The 22,431-nt window shown below is 50.2% G+C and overlaps 1 protein-coding gene across 4 annotated transcripts in view; it reads left to right on the top strand.

Moving 5' to 3' along the window:
* Mab21l3 (mab-21 like 3) overlaps nt 1–16,732 on the top strand; it is a 41,386-nt gene extending 24,654 nt beyond the window's left edge. For all 4 annotated transcript variants that reach the window (XM_037206941.1, XM_028877302.2, XM_037206940.1 and 1 more), the window contains exons 3-7: nt 2,283–2,423; nt 4,356–4,647; nt 8,104–8,282; nt 8,911–9,105; nt 12,945–16,732. In XM_037206941.1, the coding sequence (XP_037062836.1) occupies nt 2,283–2,423; nt 4,356–4,647; nt 8,104–8,282; nt 8,911–9,105; nt 12,945–13,178 (1,041 nt within the window). In that variant the 3' untranslated portion in view covers nt 13,179–16,732. The remainder of the gene's footprint in view (nt 1–2,282; nt 2,424–4,355; nt 4,648–8,103; nt 8,283–8,910; nt 9,106–12,944) is intronic.
* Nucleotides 16,733–22,431: the final 5,699 nt, after the last annotated feature.

Genomic DNA, 22,431 nt, shown 5'->3' with positions numbered 1-22,431 from the left:
CTACCCTGTGAAGAAAATACATAGACTTTGAGCAGGAAATCTCTCCAATTCCCAACATCCCTCCCTTTCCCCTTCCTCTCCTGCTCCCCTTCCGAAGCAATGTGGTGGAGATTTGCATGACATTTTCCTGCTGGGAAATCCCTCCTCTTTGTGTGGGCCTCTTCCTCCTGAACTGACACGTGTCCCTCCATGTTTAAACATGCCTAAGCCCATGTGTCAGTTTGAGAGAATCTGCTGCTGGCCCTGCCCGTTTTGTCTAATTTGTTTGCTGCCACGGTCAAGCTTCTTGAGAAGTGGTGACCCTTTGTCCTCATGAATTTGTCCCCATTCGTTCCGCTGTTCTGGTTGGGAAACTCTAGACACTTGGGGGGAGGCGGCACTGGTCTCTCCCTTTATTCTCAGGACCTGCCATCTTACATATGCACTTTGAGACAAGGTCCCATGTGTCCCAGGACTTGCTGAGAAGCCACAAATGGTCTTCCTGCTTCCACTTCCAAAGCACCAGGACTGTGGGCCTGCACGCCATGCTCAGTTTCTGTACTGCTGGAGGGCTTCACGCACATTCAGCAAGCATTCACTCTGCCAGAGCCAGATCCCTAGCCCCCTGGTTGACTTCCTCCAACCTTACCTTCTGCCTCCAGGAAGGACCCTCGGCCTCCAGTTTAGACAACTGTCCTTTTGCGGGGCATCCACAGTATCCTATGGCTGTCTTTCCCAGCATCTCACTGTGACAGTTTTAAACCATCTTCCACTGACAGTCTATCTGTAAACCTCTTGCCATGCAGTACAGAGTCCAGCAAGAAGTAGGCGTTTGAAAGCTGGCCAAATGGAGTTGAAGCAGACACAGGGGAAGTCTTGTCTGTGGGGACCTTTGACCAAAGGTTTCCAAAAGCACTCTCCTTTATTTTTGGCATCTTGAACTTCCTGCCCTTCTGTGATCACCTCCTGTCTTCCACTTGCAGTCTAGAAGATGTAGAGCCCCCACAGGGCACAGCCATTCCAAGAGGGTCCCTCACCGCCATCACCCATAGTGAGGTGGGCATTATTGGGATGGAAATGGAGGAGCGGCTGCTAGTGGCAAAAACCACCTGTTAAACTGCAGATACGACTGCCACAGTCATGGTCAAGCAGGACCCATGGACTTTCCAGAGACTGTTTTGTGTATTTGATGTTTCCAATGAGATCCTCAGGCTACTCAGTGTCGTGTCGGGCATCTGGACATTACAAGTCTGTTTTCCAAAGACAGTACTTTACATGGAATTGTCAAAGAGATCTCTGCGTGCAGATTAGGGGTCTCCTCTCTGCTGTATCAGCACAACGCCCACACTTGCATTCTCTTTCCGATGGTTTCTCCAATGCTTTGAGTACATAGTCGTGTCGGTCTGCCTTGTTCCTGTGGCCCGGCAGGAAGCTGTAACCTGCATACAGTGAATGTAAATAGATAGCTATCAATGGGCTGACTCAGCGTGGGCTATGAAACCTGTGCAGACAGATAGGCGTGGTCTCAGCCTTGCATTCTGTCTCTGTATGGGATGGCTCTATAGGAGGCTCCCAGGTGCCTGGGGCGATGAATGACAGCATTGGTCAAATGTCTTGGGCTTGGCATTATATTACCTGGCTGTTTGGAGTAGTTTTGGAATCTGCTTTCCATAGCTCTCTCTATGACTCACTCACATGTCACCTTCTCTGACCTCCCTATCTGAAATAGCCACGCTTTATCCCCTGGTCTTTATCTTAGCTCAGTGTTCCCTATGGCACTTTTCAAAGCAAGTATGTATGGCATTACAGTCTACACGCCCAACCATGTGTTTCCAACCAGAGGGACTGTACATCTTGTCTGATTTGTTGCTAAGTTTTTTGAGACGGGGACTCGTGTGGCCCATGCTGACCTTGAACTCACTGCAGAGCCAGGGCTGGTCCTGAACTTCAGACGCTCCTGCCTCTACCTCCCATGTGCTGGGATTACAGGTGTATGTCACAATGCCCCCCGGCATCCCCCCCATACCCCCCTGGCCTTTGCTGTTGCCTTGATTGCTGTTATGTTCCCCAGACTCTGCCCAGGAGTAAGTCCTGGATAGACTGAGGTGACTGCACCTGTCTAGAAGGAAACCAGTGTCATTTTGGTTCCTGTCAGACTTAAGCAGCTCAACTCCCTTGGAATCCCGGGAGGCAAGATTTTTGCTTTGAACTTGGGTCGGACGTCACTGTGCCTTTGTCTTGTCGCCTGGGCCGGTGCCCCGGGCCCTGTAACTGTTTCGCTGACCCCCCCCCTTCACACCCAGGTGGACCTGAGGCGCCAGCAGGTTTCTCAGAGTGTGGAGGAGGTGCAGAGAGTTATCCACTGTCTGACGGCAGAGGTCAGCCACCAGGACAGTCGATTCCAAGCAGTGCCTGCCTCTGACACGTACAATGACAGCATTAAGGTAAGCAGGTCCCTCTGAGGCGCTCCAGGACGCATCCAAACCCTTGGGTGGGAGGGACTCCATGTATGAGCGGTGCGTATCCCACTGAGAACATAGTACTGCCCAGGAAATCTTCTGCCACCGCAAACGTGGTACAGAGTGAGCTGGAGGCGGAGCCAGGTTCTGAACTCTCCAAGACGGCTCCCAGTCATACTCCAGCGAGCAAGGCCACACTCCCTCCTCATGTAGTGCCAGCCTGTAGGGGACATTCTCAATCAAACCACCACAGATTCACGTCAAATCTGAGAGCAGCCTGGGATACAGGAGACCCTGAAGAAAGAAGAAAGAAAGAAAGAAAGAAAGAAAGAAAGAAAGAAAGAAAGAAAGAAAGAAAGAAAGAAAGAAAGAGAGAAAGAAAGAAAGGGAGAGAGAGAGAGAGAGAGAGAGAGAGAGAGAGAGAGAGAAAGGGAGGGAGGGAGGAAGGAAGGAAGGAGGGAAAGGAGAAAACACATAAAATGACTTCAATTTTCCTCAGTGGCTCCCCACCTTATGCTCTGAGACAGGGTCTCTTCCTGGACTGGAGCTCACCGATTCAGTTGTATTGGATAGTCGACAAGTCCTAGGGATCCCCCCCCCCTGCCTCCCTAGTGCTGTGATGACGGGCATGCAAGCACACGCCTGACTCTTTCGGTGGGTGCTGGTGACCGGAACTCAGGTCCTCATGCTTGTGTGGCCTTTAAGCAGTGTGTGGTCAGAGCCGTCTGTCCAGCCCCACCACTGCGCTCCTGAACTCATGTGCAAGTGGATTAAAATTCATTTGGAGTTTAGGCGTTTGTCCCCCCTCTTTAATCCAGCCTCTGGACGCCAGAAGTCACATGGTACCCTCCTCTAAGCCATCAAATGTTCTCTGAAAATGGGGCAGGATCAGCTGAATTGCTCATTGCTCAGACCAGGGACAAAAGCTCGCTATTGCTGGACTTCCCGGAACCTTCTTCAAAGAAAACGTGGCTGAATGAACAAAGAGGGTGCTAGCGAGTCACCAGGGCACAGCCAGAGTTCAGGGTCCCTCTGGCAGATCTGCGTGGCCAACGGGTGTATTGTGTCCTCTGCATTGTGTGCCTGCTAAGTATGCTTTCTTCCTGGCCACTGCTTAACTGGTTCCCGGAGAGTGGGAGTGGGTGGATTCACATCCATTTTTCCATTAAACACAGAATCAACTCAATAGCTCACATTGTCCAGACAGACAGGCTTTCATTTCACCTTTGATTCTGTAAGGGTTAGTCATTCGCACTGACCCTGGGTCAATGGTGACAGGCTAAAAGAAAGGGTGGCATTTCAAAGTTCTCACCTCTTTCGTGTCAGAACGTTCAGCTGTCCCAGGACACTCGTTCCTGATGCAGAACTAGTCTGGGGTAGAACCGCCAGAACAAGCTACCAAAAGAATTCAATTAAACTCTCTGCTCTTCCGCTTGCTGGCAGCGCCCCGGGGCGATCCGCAAGCCCCTCTGCACCTTAGGCTGCTCACTGGGGAAGTGGTATCGTAGGTACCTCTTGTTGGACTTCCGAGATGGAAGAGGCGCAGCCATATCCTGTGTGTGTGTGTGTGTGTGTGTGTGTGTGTGTGTGTGTGTGCTCAGTGGATATATTTCCCTTCCCTTTCTTCTCCCCTAAACTCCAGGTCCCTCCAGGGTTCCGGGTTTTCTTCATTCTTAACTTGTGGCCTCACGAAGCCCTGAACTCCTTGAGTCACTCTGTCTGCCGCAGCCTCAAATGGGTTAGTGGTAAAACAGAACCGTAGTGCTCAGCAATCCGGGTCTCTGTCTGTACACCTCATCCCATTGCTGGGGGGTCGAACGGTCACTTGAGCTGCCTGGCTGGAGAGGTCAGCACCCTCTGCCTGTCTCCTCCCCCGTGACAGGAACTCAGCTCCCGTCTCTCCTTTTCTAACCGCAGGTTTTGGCTCCCAGACTGTTCCAGGTCACAGTCCCTCTGAAAGGCCTCGCGGGATACAAGGGGGCCCGGACACAGCGCTGGCGGTACTACAACCTGCAGGGCGCCAAGCTCACCTGCCCTCTGCGGGACCCCGAGGGCCTGCAGCAGTGGCTGGAGACGGAGCAGTTCATGAAGACCCTGTGGCAGTGGCACCAGGCGGACGTGAACATAGAGGGGGACATCGTGCCTGCCAAAGTCCTCCAGGTGTTCCGGGCGCTGGTGGAAAACGCAGTGAGAACCTGTCACCTCTCGGGTGAGCTGGTCACGGGAAGGCGAGAGGGGAGTGGTATCCAGTCACCTTTTGCATTGTGGTGATGGGGGGGATGGCCGGCTAATCTGTTAATGAAATCCCCAAGACAGGGAGGGATTCATTCTCAGGAAACACTTCCAAGACGTAGAAATTACAGCCCTGACGAACACACCTCAGGCTGTGGGTTTTGTGCCCTGCCCCAACCTCAACATTACATATTTAAAGCAGCAAATTGCTCACCCTCCACCCTACCCCCCAAGACCTTGGTTATCAGCACATTTCTGTGCCACACAGCATCGGCGTGAACACAGGGTGTGGAAGCTGAGTGCTGGGAGAGCACCCACCCACTGCAGCCGAAGCCCAGCAGCCTTAGGACCCACTCACCTCGACAACTGCAAACACAAAGCCGCAGTAGAGGGTGACGCGCATAAGTGCACACACATCTACACACATGCACACGTGGAAAACCTGACTTAATTAAGTACAGAAGTAGTTCTAAACCAGGAAAGACAAATGGTGAGCTGATCAACAGAAATGATAACACACAAAGCAAAATAGACAAAAAAAAAGAAAGGAAGAAAAGAAAAACCGAAGAATATAAATGATTTTTTTTTTTTTTAAAAAAAGGAAAAATGTAGATTTTAAAAATTCTAGCAGATTGCCAAGGCATGGTTGCTGGTGCATGCCAGCACTGAAAAGCTGAGGCAGGAGGATTACTTCAAGTTTGAGGCCAGCCTGGGTTTACAGAGTGAGACCCTGTCTTATAAAATTAAACAATCAATGATCGGGACCAGAGAAATGCTCATGGTTAAGAGCAATGGCTGTGCTTGCAAAGGACCTGAGTTCAGTTCCCAGCACCCATTTCAGGGAACTCATAACCACTTGTAACTCCAGCTCCAGGGGATCTGACACCCACTGCTGACCTCCCTAGGTACCTGCATGCACATGTGCATACGTACAGTCACATACACAACATATAATTAAAATAAAATAAATCTAAAACAAAACAACGATGGCAAAGGATCCCCAAAACAATAAAAACATTAAAAATGCCTGGCAGATGAACAGTTATGTGAAGTGTGTGAAGTGTGAGAAGTGTGAGAAGTGTGCTCCTGCTGGGTGTAGGGTGGGTCAGGTGAAGCAGGCCTTTTCATGTTGTTCTTGGGAGCGAAAATCAGTGTTTCGTTTTTTAGAGGGCCATTAGTCCATTATTTATTTTTATAATGTGATGACTTGGCAATTCAACAAATAAACTTTTGCAGACATACAAAGAAATATGGCCAAGAATGTCTTCTGCCCTGGGTCTCAAAATAGTAACCAACTAGAAAAAAAAAAATCTAAATGACTATCTACGAAAATTGGCCCGGTAAATGATGGCGCCTTGGCCTTGCAGACTGTGTGCAGCCTCTGCTGAGTGAGACATACACAGGCACACACAGGTATTATGAAAATTACACAGGCTGCCGAACTCAAATGACGTGTCTGTAAATGTTTGCTTGTCCAAACAGAACAACTCTGAAAGTCTCCAGCCTGGTCACATCTCATAGATGTTTACTTTATAGAAAGTACTTGTGTGGATTACTTAATTCTGAGACACTCTGAGACTGGGGTAACATGCAGCTTAGTTGGCAGAATATTGGCCTGGCGTGTGTAACACCCAGGATTCGATCCCCAGCCATGCATACACCAGACACGTGGGTGCACACCTCTGATCCTTGCACTCTGCCAGGTGGAGACAGGAGGACCAGAAAATCAAGGTCATCCTCTGCTGGATCAAAAGTTCAAGGCCAGCCTGGGATACAGGAGACTTGGTCAAAAAAAAAAAATCTTTTCTGTACCTCTTTAAAAATGAAAAGACTGAGACAGGTAAGTCCCACGCCAGAGCCGCCTGCATCTGCAGAAGTAAGGTGTGGGCCAGGCAGGCTAGCTCCAAGTTCAGTCACTCCTAACACTAGGAGAAGATCTACTAGAGAAAGGAGAGATGGGTGAGTCCAGCTGGGCCAGACCTGTGAGGAGGTTTCAGTAAACAAAGCTGAAGTAACACTCTGTATCCTAGCCTTGTCCGGGCTGCTCTGGTGAAATGTAAACTGTCAGCCGTCAGAGCTAGCTCAGAATAGCACGCTTTCCTCCGAGCAGCCAAACACAGTTAAAAGCTTTAAATTTTCTCCTAAGAAGGGCAGAGTGAGATGACAGACCTTAGGTCAAGACACTCTCATTCTTATCTGCAAGGAAGCCAAACAAACAGAAACACTCAGGTGCTGGGGCTGGAGAGATGGCTCAGTGGTTAGAGGCATTTGCTGCTCTTGTAGAGGACTGGGGTTCAGTTCCCAGCACCCTGTCTGTAACATCAGTTCCGGGGACTCTGATGCTCTCTTCATGCCTCTGCAGGCTGCTGCATGCACGTGGTGAACATGAAATCACGCAGGTGCTCAAATACATGCATATATACATACTACATACATACATACATACATATAATGATAATAATAATAACAGCAACAACAATAATAATAATCTGTTGTTTTGTAAAGAGGAGCCCTTTGGCAATGAGGGCAGGCTGGCTCATGAGCTGGAAAACTGACCACATGCACTTACTTCCTCCTCTCTGCCTGCTTGGTAAATGACATAATGGGAAACCTCCCCCACTCACCTGACCCTTTCCAGCTCAGCTATAACATGCTCGGTGGGGCTTCACGATCGGATGGACTCAGGAAATACATCTGGGTGAAGCCAGCTCCTACGATGGATGGTAAAAGCAAACCCCATCCGTGAGACTGAGTCAGACGAAACAGGCTAGTAGGACCCCCCTGGAAGGGACCTGGGTGAGGTGGGGTCAGAGCCACCCTTCAGAAAAATCCTGACGTCAGAGTGAAGCGCTCCGCCCTTGCCCTCGCCTGCCTTCCCTCCCAAACCGGCATCGAGGTGATGTGGAGGTGTTAGATGGCGTCTTAGGAGCCAATATGATCCTTTTCTGTCTTTTCCCATGACTCCCCTAGTTGAACGTCCTGAAAGGAATCTATCACTTTAAATGGAAACCCTCTGGGCTCAGATTATAGCTCAGAGGTATTGTGATGAGCGTGTGTGAAGCCCTGGGTTCTATCTACACACACACACACACACACACACACACACACACACACACGCACACGCACACGCACACGCACGCACGCACGCACGCACGCACGCACGTGCGCGCACTCTCACATCCTAAAATAACATGTGCTGAAAAGCTTTGGAGGAATGAGGAGGAAAAGGAAAGACCCCACTGACCATGAGCTTTCCTGGCCAGGCTGTGACAGTGGCTGACTGTCCGGTGTCAACAGAGCCGACACTGGGTGACAGACACCCTGACAGCTGCCCACAGTGCCTGCCCACTCGCTCCTGCCCCTGCCCTGCTGCTTGTGTGTAAAGCAAAGACTTTCTCTTAGCAAGGGTCTCTCTCTGGTTGGTTCCCATCAGGCAAGGTCCGTGTGCTAGCAAACCGAGCTGCCGTCTGGGTTGCCGTGGAAACGTCCACAGGCCAGGTGGAGCTGGAGCTGGTCCCCACTGTGGAGATCCCCACCGCCTGGTCCGAGAAAGCCCAGTGGCCTAGGTGTCTGAAGCGGTGGCCTTCCCCAGAGAGAGTGGAGTGCATCAAGGTATGGGTGACCAGGCGGGGCTCGTTCTGTGGAGGGCTGACAGCTTTGCCGATCTCGTTACTGACCATGAAACGGCTTACTGGGAGTGGGGGGTTAGAGCTGCTGTTCCAACATGTCTGCTGCCCCCTACCTGCTCCCCAGGGGCAGCATCACCCATGAGCGTGTCAGAAATGCAGGTTTCCTATCAGAAACCCGGGGCCCGCAGAATGAGCATGGGGCAGAGCCCAGTGACCTAGGTGAAGGCTGATAAGTCCTCAGCGGCTCTGATGAGGGCAGAAGCAGCTGCCTTAAAGTGGTCTGAGCCTCCCCCTGCTCCCTGCGTGTACTCATGGTGCCTTGCGTTTCTCCATGCTGCCCTTTAGGCCTCTATGTTTTGCCATCCACATGTGAGTGAGAATATTCAATGTGTTTGTCTTTTTCTGCCTTGCTGCTCTTTACACATTATACTCTAATCCCATCCTTGTTCCTGTGAATGGCTGGATTTGATCCTTTTTATTGGCTGAATAATATTCCATCACATAGACATACCATAGGCTGTGGGCCATGGGTCCTTCAAGCTATGCGGAGCTGCTCTCTGCTTTAGCCAGAATCGTGTTCCTCATGTTCCCAATCCTTTTGTCTTTTTCAGTCATTTGGGTTCAACTTGGTGGCCCGGTCCAGTTATCACTGGCAGCTGAGTTTCCCCCAGGCAGAACAGGTGCTGTTTGAGCAGTTGGATGAGGATGGGGGCTGCCGCAGGCGATGCTTTCAGGTCCTGAGGCAGCTGAAGGAGGACGTGTGGTGTCCAGGGCAGAGGCCAGTCATCACCACCCACCACCTGCAGGTGAGCACCGGGTGTGGTGGGGGGAGCCAGGGCAACCGTCTCTAGGTGGGTCCCAGCGGGTGATGGGATCGGGATGGGGCCGTGGGAACCGTTTTCAGTCCCAGGGTTTCCACACTGCATGCTTTTCTGCTCGTGGTGACACATAAACCCCAGCTGTGTGTCCCACACCTGCCTGCCAGGGGTGATAGCGACTTGGCTTCCTTCCCTCCCTTCCTGACTTCCCTCTCCTTCTCTCCTCTGCTCCTCTCTCTCTTCCCTTCTTGTTTGCTGTGACATTGGGGATGATTTGTTGTATGGATTAACACCTTGTATCACATCGTACCTGTGAGGGGTGGAATAGTAACTGGAGACACACAGACCATGCACCGTGTAAAGCCCTGGCCTCCTCGGATGTTGAGTCTGTCTTCTGGCTGGGGGCTTTGAACTCCTGCAGTTATTTCAAAGCCGGAAGAATTGCTGTCAACCGCAGCAGGCCCTGCTGCGCCGGCGAGTTTTAAACTATCCCTCCCGGGGTTTTTGCATTTCCGCCCTACCCTCCTTCAGCCCTCTGTCCTGATCATATTGGTGCACACAGGTGACCGGGAGCACAGTGTCCGTCTTCTTCCCCTTCCTTTCTTATCTCACTCAGCAGAAGCTCTCCATTTCCTCCATGCTGCTGTGCGCGGCAGGATTTCACTCGCCGTTTGGTGGCTGGGTAGTCGTCCACTGTGTCGACCTCCCGCATCTTCTCTCGTCTTTTCTTGATGCACACCTAGGTTGGTCACTTTTTCCCCCTTGGCTATTGTGAATAATACTGCGGTAGCCGGAGTATCGGTAGCTCTTTAATATTCTAATTTCATTTCCTTGTGTATGCATACCCAAATTTTAAGTTTTGCAGGAACCTCCCACCTGTTTTCCACAAAAGCTACACTAGTTTATATGAGTGCCCCCTGTCCTTACTGTCTTCTCATTTTACTCCATTTTGGTCTTTTTTGAGACAGGGTTTCTCTGCGTAGCCCTGGCTGTCCTGGAACTCACTCTGTAGACCAGGCTGGCCTAGAACTCAGAGATCTGCCTGTCTCTGCCTCCCGAGTGCTGGGATTAAAGGCGTGTGCTCTCGATGCCTGGCTCATTTTTGTCTTTTTCACCACAGCCTGGATGTTGTGTCTCACTGGGTCAGGTGGCATCTCACTGTGCTTTGGTCCCGCTTTTCCCTGAAGACGGTGACTTAGATACTTGTCCATTTGTGCGTTTTCTTTGGAGAAATGGCACTTGCTCTCACTTATCCACTTCTCAGGTGTTGTTTGTTACTTTGCTGTTGAGCTCTGTGTGTCTTCTGACTATTGACCCCCTTAGGGATACAGCCCGCTAACGTTCCCTCGCCCTGCACCTCACCCTGGCGGCCGCTCTGCAGTGCAGACGCCTCCGAGTTCAATGTGTCCACAGCATCCATTTCCCCTCCGCTGCCTGTACTGTTGGGTCTTCTCTGAAAATTCTTTGCCTGTGCTAACACCAGGCAGCATCACCCTGCTTCCTCTAGTTCCATGATTTCAGGCCTTGTATTTTAGCACCCAGTCTATTTTGAGTTAATTTTGTATCATGTGAGAGGTGTGGTCAGTCTCATTCTGTGTGTGTGTGTGTTTGTGTGTTTCTCTCTCTCTCTCTCTCTCTCTCTCTCTCTCTCTCTCTCTCCTTCCCTCCCTCCTCCCTCCTTCCCTTCCTGCCTCCCCACTTTTCCCAGGTCCACTTTAGTTGAAGAGATTATCCACTCTTTAAAATTTTAAATATGTATTATTATTTTTTATGTATGTGTATGTGTCTATGTGAGTACATGTGTCTATGTGCAGGTGCCTGAGGAGGTCAGAAGAGGGTACTGGGAATTGAACTCAGGTCCTCTGAATGTGCAGCAAGTGCTCTTCATTCATCCGGGTCTTCAAATTCTTTTCAAACTGATGCTGTTATTTTTGATTGCTGTGTTTAGTTGCATATCCTAATTGGGTTTGGTGTGACATTTTTATACATGTGGAGAGGGTGCACCAATCACCTCCACCTCCCTTTGCACTGCCCCCTTTACCCCGCCCCTTTCCCAGTTCCCAGTCCTCAGCACACCACGTTCAGACCTGCTTCACCCTTCAGTTTCCACGCGTGAGGAGGACCGTGCCCTGTTTGTCTTTCTGCATCTGGCACATTTGACTTAACACATGTCCTTCCATTTTGCTTCCAGCCATTTTGCTGTAGAGGACAGGGTTCCATTCTTTCTGGATGAACAGTCCTCCATTGTGTCTTTGTGCTCGGTGTGCCCTGGCCATCCATCTACTCTTGGCGCTTAGGCTGGTTCCACATCATTCTTGACACCCTGTGTCTGTCGAAAGGCCGGCCAGCAAGGCAGGGACCAAGCCTCACGGAACATGTTACAAACTGCAACCTTAGCCGGTGTGGTGGCGCTTACTTTTAAGTCCAGCACTCAGGAGGCAGAAGCAGGAGGCTATCTGTGAATAAGAGGCCAGCCTGGTCTACACAGCTCCAGTCCAGCCAGGGCTACAAAGTGAGAGCCTGTTTTGTATCTTAGTTAACCAAGAGTGAGAGGAACTGTTATTTAGATAAAACAAACAAAAATAATGAGGATTTATACTTAAAAACAAAAACAACCCCCCCCCCCAAAGCCCACAAACCTACAGATTGGCTGCTGGTACTTGGGATGGGCACACAAAGGTTAACCGGCTGCCAAAGAGGATGAGACCTGTGGTGGAGAGGACGGTGGGAGGGGCGTGAAGCTGAGTGGCAGGTCTGAGAGACCAATGAGCAGGAAGATGAGCGGGTTGGGTTGCGCGTGACAGGGAGGATGCGGCCCCAGGCTGTGTCTGGTCCAGCTGACTGGATAAGCAGGTCTAGAGGCGGAGCAGGTTTGTGGGAAAGGCCATGAGTTCAGTCTGGGCATGTTGAAACGGAGGTAACTTTCCAATACCCAAGACGAAGCAGGTCAGGAGCAGAGTCTGGGCTGGAGAAGGTGCGGGGGTGAGTCCTCCATCTTACTGAGCCCCAGGCAGGGGAGGGGCAACAGCAGAAGGGGGGGCGGGTGGGGAGGGAGTGTCCTTAGGGACCCCAAGGCCGAGCAGACATAAGTGGGTGCAAGAGCATGGGAGTAGCTGGGGTGGGAGGAGAAAGCTTGGGAGAGCATTGTCTTAGAGGCCAGGAGAACAGTGGTTAGGGAGGCAGGGTGTGGCCAACTGTCTGACCCACTGCAAGTGAGAAGAGGTGAGGCAGAAAAAGGCCTGCCCTGCCATTGGAACCCTGGAGACCTTGGGCTAGGAGAGCAGCCTTCAGGATTAATGGCAGAAGACTCCCGACTGGAGTAGATGGAGGCAAGGAATGAGTGAGAAGAGAGGAATTTACAGGGTGCCTGGACTTGCCAGAGGGGAGACCGCCATGGGAGAGCAGGAGGGCTATGACCCCATGCTTAAGAGGCCATCTTTGAAGAGGGGAATCAATCCTATAGTGCTCCTAGGAGGCAGAGGCAGAGGCCCGTGAGAGCGGTGGATGCAGAGAGGGAAAGAGGAGGCTGCCGTGTTGACAGATCTCTCCCATCCAGGAGATGAGGGCTTCCATGTTCCCCGTATGCAGGGAGGCAGAGGGCCTCTGCTTGAAGCAGGGTATGACTCACTGGGAGAGTGTTGGTGGTCAAGGCGGCAGAGGAAAGGGAAAGAGAGTAACTGAGAGGTGTGAGCCATCTAGGCAAGCCCCCGGCTCTGGTGAGGCAATGGGTCATGAATTCCTGGTGAGTCCAGTTTTCCCAGGATGCCCTGCTCCTCCTCCCAGAGCCACGGAAACTCAGCTTGTTCCCACCCATCTTTCTTCCACAGATGGTGCTCTTCTGGACATGTGAGAAATACCCACACCTCAAGGACTGGCAGGTCTTCCATCAAGCGCTCCTCCGCCTCGTCCGGAAGCTGCACAGATGTGTGAGCCAGCACTTTCTGAAGCACTATTTTGTCCCGAAGGGCAACCTCCTGCAGTCAGCCAGCCCGAGTGAGCTGGATGCCGTGGCCCAGAAAGTGGCCTTCTTCCTCAAGAATCCGCAGGTCACTCTGCCCTGAGGTGGCCCAGGGAGTCCTTGCTCCATCCCTTTCTGCTGGCCTTGTTCCCAGGGTGGTTCCCTGCCAGCGGCTGGGACCCAGTGCTAAGAGAAGGACCACCAACGACAGAGAATAAAGCCGGCCAGCAGCTCACTCATCAGAGGCGAATGCTCCTGCCCCAGGTCACGCAAGCATTTCACCTTCCCTACCTCTCTCGGGGACAGCTCTCGTCCAGCTTCCCCAAGTGACGATAGTCCTTGCTCAGTTTCTTATTGTCTGACAAGGGCAATGGAGATGGGCAAGGGCGGGCCAGGGATTAGCCTGCTGCTGGAGAATGCTCAGACTGGCTGGACCAGGACCCACACACTGACGGACAGCCCACCCGGTGGCTGGTGTCCCTTCGTGACTCTGTCCTCCACCTCCAAGCAGTGGCCAGCAGTCCAGGCCCTGGAGCTGTTCTGATGTTCCTCTGTCAACTGTGCGGAGTCATTGTAAGAGTTAGTGCAGATCCAAGAGAAGGGTGCAGCTGGGACTCCGCCTGTCACCTGACTCCAGTCCCAGCCCCTCTGCCACGGTCAAGGCTAGAACTTGCTTCCACTTCGGGAATAAGCTCCATGCTTGGCCTTGCATGGACCACCTTCATGTCATTCATGTCTGGATGTCTTCCTTAGCTCAATCAATTCACTCACTTGTGGACACGTAGGTACTCGCTAGGTACGAAGGACACAGCAAAGAACAAGACAGACTCCCTGGAGAAGACAGGAAGTGAACAGCAGATGGCTGAACTCAGTCACCACACAGAGAAGGAAGTCTGCAAGAACAAGGTCCCAGAGAGATCCCGAGGGAGAACGTGTGGACAGCTAAAAGGGGCCGTAATGGCGACCTCAGGCAGGCTGGGGTGGGTAGACATGGGTCTGTGGCTGTGTAAAGCTGGGGAAATTGTGTTCTGGGATCAGAGGTGCAGCGTTTACCTCCAACAGAACACTTGAGATGACGACTCTGGCGACAGCATCGGGAAGGACTCTGTGGCCCCTGCACCTCTCCATTCTGAAGTGCACGGAGGCCCTCAGCATCACACATCTGCACCCTGTCTGGGATTGCAGGGGCTCTCAGAGAGAATGGCTTCTTTGAGTGTTTTCTTAATGCTTCTCAGCTCCAGGGGATCCTTTATGGCCTTTGAACATTCTCCAATAACAAATATGCTTAACAAAGCAATATTTCTAAAAGCACAGCCCACTGGTTTGGGGGCTTTGAAGGAACCTGTGTGCAAAGGACTGAACCCGAGCGAGGCCTTTGGCACGCTGAGCATGTGCCTTGCCAACGAGCTAGGTTGGCTTTATTTCGAGGCTGGATCTCACTAAGTTGCCCAGACTGGCTCTATTTTTTTATTAGTTTTTTTTTTTTATTAGAATATATGAATTATACATAATGATTGGTTCCATTGTGATATTTTCATGCATGTATGAAATGTTGTGTATGACTGTGTATGCATGTGTATAAACCAATGACTTCAATAGGGTTCCGTCCAGGAATATGGGTAAAGGACTAGTTTGCAGGAGAATGGGCACCTTTACTGGTTACACCACTGGTTATACCCCTCTAGTCCCTAACAACCATTAACTGCTTATTCATCCCCGAGAGGGGAGGGGACTTGCAAACATTTCCTGTCCTCCGTGACGGAATGCTGATGGCCCCGATCTTGCATGAGTGATCACAGCCTCTGGGAGTTCAAGAGAGCACTGGCCGTATCATAGGTGAGGACAGCAGTCCACAACGCTCCACCCCGTCCATCAGCGCTTGCGTTCTTCCCCCATCCCATGTCATTTCTCAAGTCTTGCAGGGGGTGACAAAGATGTCCCATTTAAGGCTGAGCATTCAGCAGCCACATATTCTCAGCACCTTGGCCAGTTAGAGGGCTGTGTAGTCGAGGCACTGTGACCACTGCTAAGAAGCCTCTCCAGCTACTGTTGGCATCAGAACAAATCCATAAACACCAGCACGGATATGCTGAAGGCATTTTGGCAGACATATGATGTCCGCTTCACAAAAACCAGCAGAAGATTCCCCACCGGGGCCTGTCATCTCTCCAGCCACGGGATTTTGACTAGGTTTACAATCAAAGATGTGGATTCACTCCTAAGAAGCAGACCTCACGTCCAGAAAGCTACTGATTACCCCATAACAGTCATGCCGCTATCACACCATGGGTATAACTTGCTTGGAAGGTAGCACCCGGGGTCCACAGTTGGGTCATACCATTTATGACAATTGTCTCCAGAAGCCTGCAGAGCACTTTATAAACCAGCCATTAGGGAAGAAGCTTCCGGCCAGGTCCCAAGTTTAATGCTCTACGTCCTGCAAACAGAGCCTGGTGTCTTCAGCAACAAGGTCTCTCCATCTAGTTCTGGTGGGCATCCAAACAGTAATGGCCATAGGCGAGGCTGGCCTTGAACTCTGTAACTCAGGCAAGCTTTGAACTTGCAATCCACCCGTTCAGCTTCCCAAGCAGCTGGAATTCTAGTCCTGTACCACCGCTTCTGATTTTGTTTTGGTTGAAGATCAGTATTATTTTTTCAAAAGCACTGTAACCAAATCGTGGGATTCCCCAGGTTATCGCACAGCAAATCATAGTTTTAAAAAGGTTGAAACCTATCTTATTAAACTAACTGGATGATTGTTTTGAAGCATGAAGTGATAAGCAAACCTGTGCTCTGTTTAATCACCAAGCCTTGGCTTCTTGTCACCATGTTTGTTGATCAGGGGAAACTTTTTTTTTTTTTTGAGGAGGCAGCAGTTGTAATAAGGTTTTGTTTCTGGTTTTCTTTCTAAGATGAAATGTCCTAAGAAAGTATTAAAACAGCTATACAGTCACAGTATGCAAAAAGTGAAGTAGGCCGTGCTGTTATTTAAAAACAGTGTGGAGTTTAGAGAGGGTAGACCCACAGGCCTGTCACACCAAGTGTTTCCACACTCAGAGCTGTGTGCACTGGGCGAAGTAGCGTGTTCTGTTGATTCTTGGTGGTTCCCGAATCTGGCCAGCAGAGGGCAGCAGACACTAACAAATGAGAAGAGTCAGCCTGTGGCTCCTTCGTTTTCAGGGCCCAACACTTGCTACTGTCTTCGTCTAAAAGTCACACCCTGCTCCTCCAGACAGGTGGTTTTCTGCTGATGCTAAACTGCTGGCCTTTTATAGTGCCTTAGCTAAAGCTCCAGTCTTTGCTCAAAGCTGAGCTCTGAAGGGGCGCCTGCAGGACAGCCCAGCCTGGACACTGCTGTCAGCTCTAGCGTTTCCCGGGATGGATTGCCAGCACACCGTGAAGTCTGATCACCGTGCTTCTTGGCTTTGGTCAGTTTCTGGGTTTGTTTATGCTGAAACAAGTAAAGAAAGACGTGCTTGTGTGTCTTTGTGTGCACATCCTCTGTGTGTGCTGGTGCCCAAGGATTCCAGAAGAGGACGCTGGATTCCCTAGACTGGGAGCCACTTGACCTGGGTGCTGGGAACTGAACCTGGGTCCTCTGGAGTCCTTTTATTTGCTGACTCACTTCTCCTGTTTTCTTCCTTCCCTCCCTCTCTCCCTCACTCCCCCTTCCTCCTTCCTTCCTTCCTCCCTCCCTTCCTTCCTTCCTTCCTTCCTTTCTTTTTTTAAATTCTCCTTTCCATCTTCCGTGGCACCTCCGGGTGTGGGGCTGTGCTTTCTCCGGGAATGGTAGGTCTCCAGCCATTCAGATGAACCTGGCTGTGTGCGCCCATCGCCTGTGAAGCGGAGTGAGCACATGGTCTTCAACAGTTGCTTGACTTCTGCGCCTCCAGCTGCCCTCTTTCCCCAAAGAGCTGTTAGTGCCGAAGTGGTACCCCTCCCCCAGTTCACCGACTGAAACCCTAACCCCCAACATCTCACAAGACAGCTGTTAAAGAGACGAGTTAAAACGCTCTTGCCTGTGGGTAGGTCCTTAATCCAATCTGCCTGGTGTCTTCAAAAAGTGACTAGGATTCAGAGGGGGCACTAGAGATGTGCCCGAAGGGAAGGATGAACCATCCTATGAAACAGCACCAGGACTGCTAGGACGGGACTAGCCAGAGAGAAAACACAGAATTTAGCCCTGCCCACACCCTGACTTTGAACTTGTGACCTTCAGACCCTTGAGAAAATAAATATCTTTTAAAATTTATCCCTAGCACATTGAAAGCAATAAAGGGGAGTGAAAACCTCTTTGGTACAGGATAACTGCTCTGGAAACATGTGTCCCTCACGGTCCATCACTCCTCAGAGTCACAGCACCATAAACCAACCATACTCTCTAAAAATAGAAACCAGCCCGGAATGGCTAGGGAGGTAGCCAAGGGGGAAGCACTTGTCTCAAATGTGTGAGCTGCTTTGAAGTTTTTCTCCTTTCTTTCTTTCTTTCTTTCTTTCTTTCTTTCTTTCTTTCTTTCTTTCTTTCTTTCTTTTCTTTCTTTCTTTCTTTACATTAAAATCAGCCATACGATTTTGTTGGAAAGGCTCTATCTTATTTTAGTTAGTGTCTCCCAGTGTAGCATTATCTTTGGGCTAGCATCCTTTTGCAGTTCAACCTTTCGTTTTAATGGCAGACTTTGTAAAGGTCCACTTGATGGCTAAGCTCCTTAGCTTGTGTTTGGAGGGCGTATGTTTATGTACTATGATTAACATGTAGGTGGCTTCATTGTTCCTCTGTTCTCACTTGGATTCCAGCTGATCCATTTATCCTCTCCCTATGCCTCCCGACCCACCTTCTTGTCTCTGTGAAAATTAAGATGATTGTCTTTTTCTTTTCCTTTCTTTTCTTGTGTTGCTTGCTTGGGAGTTTCCTGCTCTGTCTCCTTTCTCCTAATGGTTACCAGGGCTATGGACTGAAACCCAGAGCTAGCCAACATCTTCACTCTAGTCTTAGCAGGCCTGGGTTCCAATCCCTCCCTCCCTGTCTGCTGCAGTCAATCAATCGAAATGTTGGTTTTAGCCCATCTGACACTCCATACACACAGGTACATAGACAAAAATGGATATATATTTTTTTATCATTACTTCATAAAGTTCTATTTTATTTGGTCTATACATTGAGCATGGTTTTTACTCTCTCATTCCTTTTCTCCCCGAATGCACATGCTAGCGTTTTTTCTGTACTGAGAGAGTGAGCACACACCGCAGAGGTAGCAGGCTGGGAGTTTCATCCTTCTGAGAAGTTTGCTAGTCTTGGTCCACACACTTGTTCTTAGCACATTATAAATATGTCTTCTGCTGTCTTCATGTTTGCATTAGGACTGCTAACAAGTCATCAGCTGGCCATTTGTTACAGGGCATGTGCCTTTTCTTTCTCACTGTTTTTAATGTTTTCTCCCCTACTGTGAGTGTGTGTGTGTGTGTGTGTGTGTGTGTGTGTGTGTGTGTGTGTGTCTTTCTCCTCTTTTCCTTTGGATTATTAGATTTCCTAAATTTGAAAAATAATTTCGAGTAATTCTAGGGAATTATAAAACTGTCTTTATGCATTCTTCCTATGGGGAGTCCAATGTGAGTGTGAAGGAAATTCTACATTTTATTCTGTGACTATCAACTTCTTTCATAATTTATATCATTTTATCTCTCAGCACTACATTCTGGATGGGTGTGTGTGTGTGTGTGTGTGTGTGTGTGTGTGTGTGTGTGCTTGCACCTGTCTTTAAAGTGACTAATTCTCTTCCACCGCATCTAATCTGGTGTTGGTTGTGCCCACTGAATATTAACTCCTGAATATAACTGTTTTGGTTATTATTTCAGGGCCTCCTTGGTCATTTCTCAAACCTGTGTGACTATGTCTTAGGGCCTCCTGTTCCTGCTCATGTTCTAAGCTCCTCTTTTACATATTTAAATATAATAAATGATTTTATTCCATGTAAGGGCATTCTAATATCTGAAATCACCAGAGAGTCATTTCTGGGTTTTTTTTTTGTTTGTTTCTTGCTGTTTGTTTGTTTGTTTGTTTTGACAATCACTGACAGTATTTATTTCTTTGTGTGTCTTTTTAATTTTTAATGTGAATTTTTTGGTATTCCTTTAAACTTCATCTATGGGAATTTTTTGAGGTCTGGATTAAAGCAGAGCTACATAAAAATATTTACTTTTAAATATCCCAGTTAGCTGGGGCGGTGTGGCGCATGCCTTTAATCCCAGCACTCAGGAAGCAGAGCCAGGCGGATCTCTGTGAGTTTGAGGACAGCCTGGGCTAAAGAGTGAGTTCCAGGACAGGCTCCAAAGCTACACAGAGAAACTCTGTCTCAGAAAAAAAAAAAAAAATCCCAGTTATCAAAAAAACACAACCAAAGTCTTTTAAATTACATTTGCTGTTTGTGAGTTTTCAAGCCAACAGACGAGTCCAGAAAGAAAACATTCAAAGCTGCCTGTGGTCACAGATCCTAAGGGGATATCTACATAATTTTCCACTATTTGGTGCTAATATCAAGGTGTACAAATCTCAAATCTCCTTCATAGCAGGTTTGTTCGCATCCACTCCCTTCTGGAAATGTCTTTTCTACTCAAACTTAATCAGGAGACTCCAGAATACTCTGGATTTCCCTCTCAGGCAAGGCACAGGCATTCTTCTCCAGTACGTAGATAACTACAGCCCTTGACGAAAGGCTCCAGACTTCTAGGACTGCACACCTGGTCCCAAGGACCAATGCCAGCTCCGCTGCCTGCCTGGCTGCCAGGGTTCTTGGATTTGCTTCACCTTGAGAGCCAGTGGAGTTCTGTTTCTATGTCAAGAGTGCATTTGGAAAGGTTTTAGAGGCCGTGCATTGAACCCAGTCGGTTGAGACGGTGATGTACTAGGACCTATTCTGATGAACTACTGTCCGCAATAGCCTGACCCAAGCCAACTGGACCCCGCCTTCTTTTCCTGCTTCCTACGGATGGTCCCAAGTTATAAGTCCTCACATATCTGGGCTAAGTCATCACTCGCCCGTCTAGGCTGCTGCAGATCCAGTCTTTTCTCAGTCCCACCTCACCAGCTCCAGCCACCCCCATGCCACCCCCACCCCAGGAGCTAAGATGCTCTTAAAGACTTGCATATTGAATCATGTTCTTTCGATGCTTTGATCCTTCCAGTAGCCTCTCATCACTTCATTTAAAACTTCCTACGGTGGCCTGCAAGGCCCAGGCGGTCTGGCTACTGCCACCACCAGTCCCCTTCAGGCTGCCCCACCACATCGGCTCCCTTGTTCTGCTTTGGGTATACCAAGTGCATGCCCGCACACCCGGTACCTAGTTGTCCCTTGGCTCACAAACCTTCCATCCCACGTGTTGACATAGTTCACCCCTCCAGGCTTAACACAGCAAGCTCCTCGCTGCCCTGCGGCCTTCCCACACTGGTTTGTTGACTTGATTCCCTCTGGAAAATAACTCTGCACAGATGCAGCTTGTTTTTATTCTGTCCACAACTGTGTTCTGCACCCGGAATGACGCCTGGTGCTGAGCGGTTCGCTCCATGGATGCTCACTAAAGGCAGACTCGCATGAAAGGATGGGTGGATGGATGGAAGATGGATTTTTGCTCCATGACGTGCATTTTCTGGCGGTTGGGGTGGGGGGTGGGGGGGCAGGCTAGACTTGATCTCCAGCTTTCTGGTGCTCAGGTGAGGCTCTTTGGAAAGTCATTTTGAGATGTTGAAGATCACAATGAGAAAGAAAAATGGCCTCTGGCTCGGGAAGCAGGTCTTGTGGGAAGAGCCTGGCTCCTCCCTCTGTGCAGAGAGCGGCTGTATGCAGCTGACCTGAGAAGGCACACAGATAGCACCGCATCACAGCCCCCCCCCCCCCCCATGCTGTCTGCTGCACTCCACTGTCCTAACTGGGGCCTGCGGTGCTCTGTGTGAACAAAACACACACTCCCTGCCTGTATACAATGCATGTCAGAAAGAGGTTCAGGCTGTCTCCCTTCCTGCCGAGCCTGGGAACAAATAGCAGTGGTCTCGGCAGAAGCTCTCCCTCCCCGTCTCTTTGTTTCTGCGTCTAGACCATTCATTTCCTCTCATTCAACAGCTTTGCTTGGGAGGGAGTCGCTTTCCTTTGCCAGCTTTATATTTTAAGTTCTCAGATCGTACCTCATGACTCTCCTGTCAGGATCCAACCCACGGGTGGGTGCTTGGATACAAAGCAGCAAGAGACTGGTGCTCAGTGTGAGAGAACTGTGTAACTGAGCAAATCGCCTCAGCCAATGACAGCCCGAACCCCATCCAAGTATAGAGAGCGTAGTCTTCTCCTCCCGCCCGGAGCAGGGTGAGAATAGTCTACAGGTCACCCAAATACTGGCGCTCTCCACAAAACCTAACCCGTGTTTCAGGCCCTAGAGACTGACAACCATGGATGGGGAACTCACTTGGCGAGCCATGGGCCGAAAGAAGTCTGGGCTCCTTTCTCCTTTACCCCCCAACACACTTCTCTCACTTTGCTTTTTCCTCTTCTGCCTCCTTCTAGAATATTCTTCTTTTGTCCCCCTGGTGAGGGTCATCAAGAACGCCCCCTGCCCTTGGCTGTCTCCATGCAGGATCCATAGAGTAAGGACCGACCACAGAGTGGGGGAGATGCGCAGGGCGGCCTTGGCCATCGCTGCTGGCTGATAGGGACCCTCTGGCTGGGACTGCTCTCCTGCGCCTGCGCTGTGGAGGAGTCAGGGGTGCGTGTGACTCCTCTCTGGCTGGTCGCTGACCTGACTGCGGTCGGTCGGTGGCCGTGGAGGAGGGCAGCCCGCCTCACTCTGGCCCTCACCCACGCAGACAGACTGTCCTGACCCACGGGCTCCCCACAGCCGCTCCAGATGCGGCTGGCAAAGGGGAATGTTGATGGCACGGGATCAGCCACAGCCCAGTCCACCCGGGACGCACAGGGGAAAGTGCAAGCGCCCCTCCCTACCCCCACCCTGCAAGCCGAGGAGAACAGGTGGGGGGAGGGTGAGAATGTTCCAGAAAAGGACAGAACAGGCCCCTGAGATTCAGAGACACGTGTCCTGTGCATTTCCGGGGTTCTTTCTGCTTTATTTCATTTGATCCCTTCAACTATCCTTTGAACTAAGAGTAGGCATTATCAACTGACTCATGAACATTTGAAAAAAAAAATCACAGACAAAAATTAAAAAAAAAAAAAATCCAAGGTCATCGCCTGGGCATGTGTGTATGTCATTACCGGTCATCCACAGTGCAGGTGACCGAAGAGGCACGTGGAGACGCAGACCAGGACGCTTTCCAAGTGGAAGCCTCCTCCGGGTTCCTGGCCTGGTCTGAGGCTGGA

This window comes from Peromyscus leucopus, chromosome 6 (assembly GCF_004664715.2).
Source record: "Peromyscus leucopus breed LL Stock chromosome 6, UCI_PerLeu_2.1, whole genome shotgun sequence".
Lineage (NCBI taxonomy): Eukaryota > Metazoa > Chordata > Mammalia > Rodentia > Cricetidae > Peromyscus > Peromyscus leucopus.
Note: the sequence above shows the minus strand (reverse complement) of the source record. Positions and strands in the feature narration are given on the sequence as shown.